The 2,500-nt window shown below is 53.4% G+C and overlaps 2 protein-coding genes across 2 annotated transcripts in view; both read right to left on the bottom strand.

The window, feature by feature from the left end:
- Positions 1-2,198, bottom strand: part of LOC135096111 (uncharacterized) — a 5,306-nt gene extending 3,108 nt beyond the window's left edge. Inside the window, exons 1-4 of the mRNA XM_063997376.1 lie at positions 2,083-2,198; positions 1,370-1,452; positions 308-1,197; positions 1-107 (exon numbers count right to left, since the gene is read on the bottom strand). The exon at positions 1-107 is cut by the window's left edge and continues 3,108 nt beyond it. Coding sequence (XP_063853446.1) covers positions 675-1,197; positions 1,370-1,452 — 606 coding nt within the window. The 5' untranslated portion in view covers positions 2,083-2,198 and the 3' untranslated portion in view covers positions 1-107; positions 308-674. The remainder of the gene's footprint in view (positions 108-307; positions 1,198-1,369; positions 1,453-2,082) is intronic.
- Positions 2,199-2,211: 13 nt separating this feature from the next.
- Positions 2,212-2,500, bottom strand: part of LOC135095911 (uncharacterized) — an 11,069-nt gene continuing 10,780 nt past the window's right edge. Inside the window, exon 6 of the mRNA XM_063997056.1 lies at positions 2,212-2,303. Within this exon, the coding sequence (XP_063853126.1) occupies positions 2,212-2,303 (92 nt within the window). The remainder of the gene's footprint in view (positions 2,304-2,500) is intronic.

Raw genomic sequence — 2,500 nt, forward strand, 5'->3', positions numbered from 1 at the left:
CCAGCATCTTGGTCTGCTGCGACGGTTACCACAGAGGTGTAACGTGGCCCTGCGGTATTTGGCGCTGTGTTCTCCCCATTGTAGAAGTGCTGTGGCCGCTGTGGGTCCTGCAATGGGGTGTGGGGTTAGGTCTCTCTCTCTCTCTCTCTCTCTCTCTCTCTCTCTCTCTCTCTCTCTCTCTCTCTCTCTCTCTCTTTACCTTTCCAATTTTCATATTTTATCATTAATATTTCTTTCCCTCTCCTCCCTCTCCCTCTCTCTTTCTCTCACCCTTCCCTCCCTCCCTCCCTCCCTCCCTCCCTCTTACCTGTGGGGGGGAATCCTGGCGTGACCCTCTGCGGGGGGGTCGTGAGGGCTCCTCCTGCCCCCCTCCTCCTGTCCTAACCCCAAATTCTGTCTTCTGTCTTCCAATTCCTTCCAAAAAGTGGCCCTATCTGGCTGTGTCTGGCTCTGCTGTGGCTGCTGTGGTGGCCTGGGCTGCGGGGAGGGCTGTTTTGGGGGCCACGTTTGCTGTACAGGCTGTGGGGTAGGCTGTACAGGCTGTGGGGTAGGCTGAACAGGCTGTGGGATAGGCTGAACAGGCTGTGGGATAGGCTGAACAGGCTGCGGGGAGGGCTGTTTAGGCTGCACAGGCTGTGGGGAGAGCTGTTTTGGGGGCCAGGTGGCTTGCTGTGTCATCTGCTGTGGCTGGAAGGATTGCTGTGGCTGGTACTGGGGCTGTGGTTGCTGTGACAGCTGGAAGACCTGCTTCTGCTCTTCGGAGATTGGCTGTGGCTGGTAGAACGCCTGCTGGGACTGCTGCTGCGGTGGAGGCCATGTCTGCTGCCTCTGCTGCTGCATGAACTGGGCAAACTGCTGCTTCTGCTCGGGGGGAGGGTCTGGTACTGCTGCTGTGCGGGTGTGGCGGCCGGCGAGTCAGCAGAGGCAGCAGGAGAAGCAAGATTAGCAGACCCCACGGCAGAGGAGGAAGTTGGTGGCCACTGCCTTGTCACATTTGCTTCATTTTCCACGGGTTTGGTGTACCCCCGGGGACCCTGCGGCCTGGGGGAGGTGCGCTGGGGCTGTACGGGGGTGTACACTGGCTGGGGTGACACTGAGGGCCCTGGGGTGGCTGTGGGAGGGGTGAATGTTGGGGGGTCTTGAGAGGGCTGCGGTCGATCGCTCCAGCTAGTTATGTTCACTTGAGGTTCATCCCACCTGAGAGAGAGAGAGAGAGAGAGAGAGAGAGAGAGAGAGAGAGAGAGAGAGAGAGAGAGAGAGAGAGAGAGAGAGAGAGAGAGAGAGAGAGATTAGTAACTGCAATTTTTTAACTGTATAAATATTTCACAAACAAAAACACACAAACAAACAAACAAACAACATATCTTACCTTCTGGAATGCAGCTGTTGTTGTTGTTGTTGTTGCTGCTGCTGCTGTTGTTGTTGTTGTTGTTGTCTCGGGGCAAAGGTCATCTGAGACATATTCCGGGTCAGGTCACTCACAGGGCCAGTTCGGGAAAAGGTCGGGCCATGCAGCTGTGTGTGTGTGTGTGTTTGTTAAAGGTAGGGTCACACAAGAGGTGTTTAAGTATGTGTTTAAGTGTGTGTGTGTGTGTGTGTGTGTGTGTGTGTGTGTGTGTGTGTGTGTGTGTGTGTGTGTGTGTGTGTGTGTGTGTGTGTGTGTGTGTTTGTTAAAGGTAGGGTCACACAAGAGGTGTTTAAGTATGTGTGTGTGTGTGTGTGTGTGTGTGTGTGTGTGTGTGTGTGTGTGTGTGTGTGTGTGTGTGTGTGTGTGTGTGTGTGTGTGTGTGTGTGTGTTTTTAGTAAGGAAGGGTAAAGAAGAGGAGGAAGAGGAGGTAGTAGTAGTAGTAGTAGTAGTAGTAGTAGTAGTAGTAGTAGTAGTAGTAGTAGTAGTAGTAGTAGTAGTAGTAGTAGTAGTAAAATTTTTAATATAATATAAGTAAGGTATTTAAACACACACTCTCTCTCTCTCTCTCTCTCTCTCTCACTTTCACCATTCACAACCAAAGCTCTCCCTCTCTCCCTCCCCTTCCCCTCCCTCTCCCCACCCCCCACCCCCTCCCTCTCCCCCCTCCCCCTCACCTCCGCCTCGTCAGTCTCCGCCGGGCCATCCTCAAACCGAATATTGATAATCCTCTCTACAGGGGCGCGACGGGCACCCACGCCCCCCGGCGCCCCCGAGCCCTCCCACACTGGGGTTCAGCGCCTCCACTACCTCGGGGGGGCCCTGGGAGTAGCTGGGGGCTTGCTGGGGGGGGGGGGTGCTGCTGCGGTGGCTGTTGTCCTAATATATCGCGGATTACCTGAAAGACATACGGACATACAGACATGGTTAACTGTTGCACACTCAAACGCACGCACGCACACACTCAAATATACTTAAATCACACTCAAACACACTCAAAACACACTCAAAATACCTCACAATATCCCAAACACACTCAAAACACACTCAAAACACCTCACAATATCCCAAACACACTCAAAACACACTCAAAAC

This window comes from Scylla paramamosain, unplaced genomic scaffold, assembly GCF_035594125.1.
Source record: "Scylla paramamosain isolate STU-SP2022 unplaced genomic scaffold, ASM3559412v1 Contig2, whole genome shotgun sequence".
NCBI classification, from domain to species: Eukaryota; Metazoa; Arthropoda; class Malacostraca; order Decapoda; family Portunidae; genus Scylla; species Scylla paramamosain.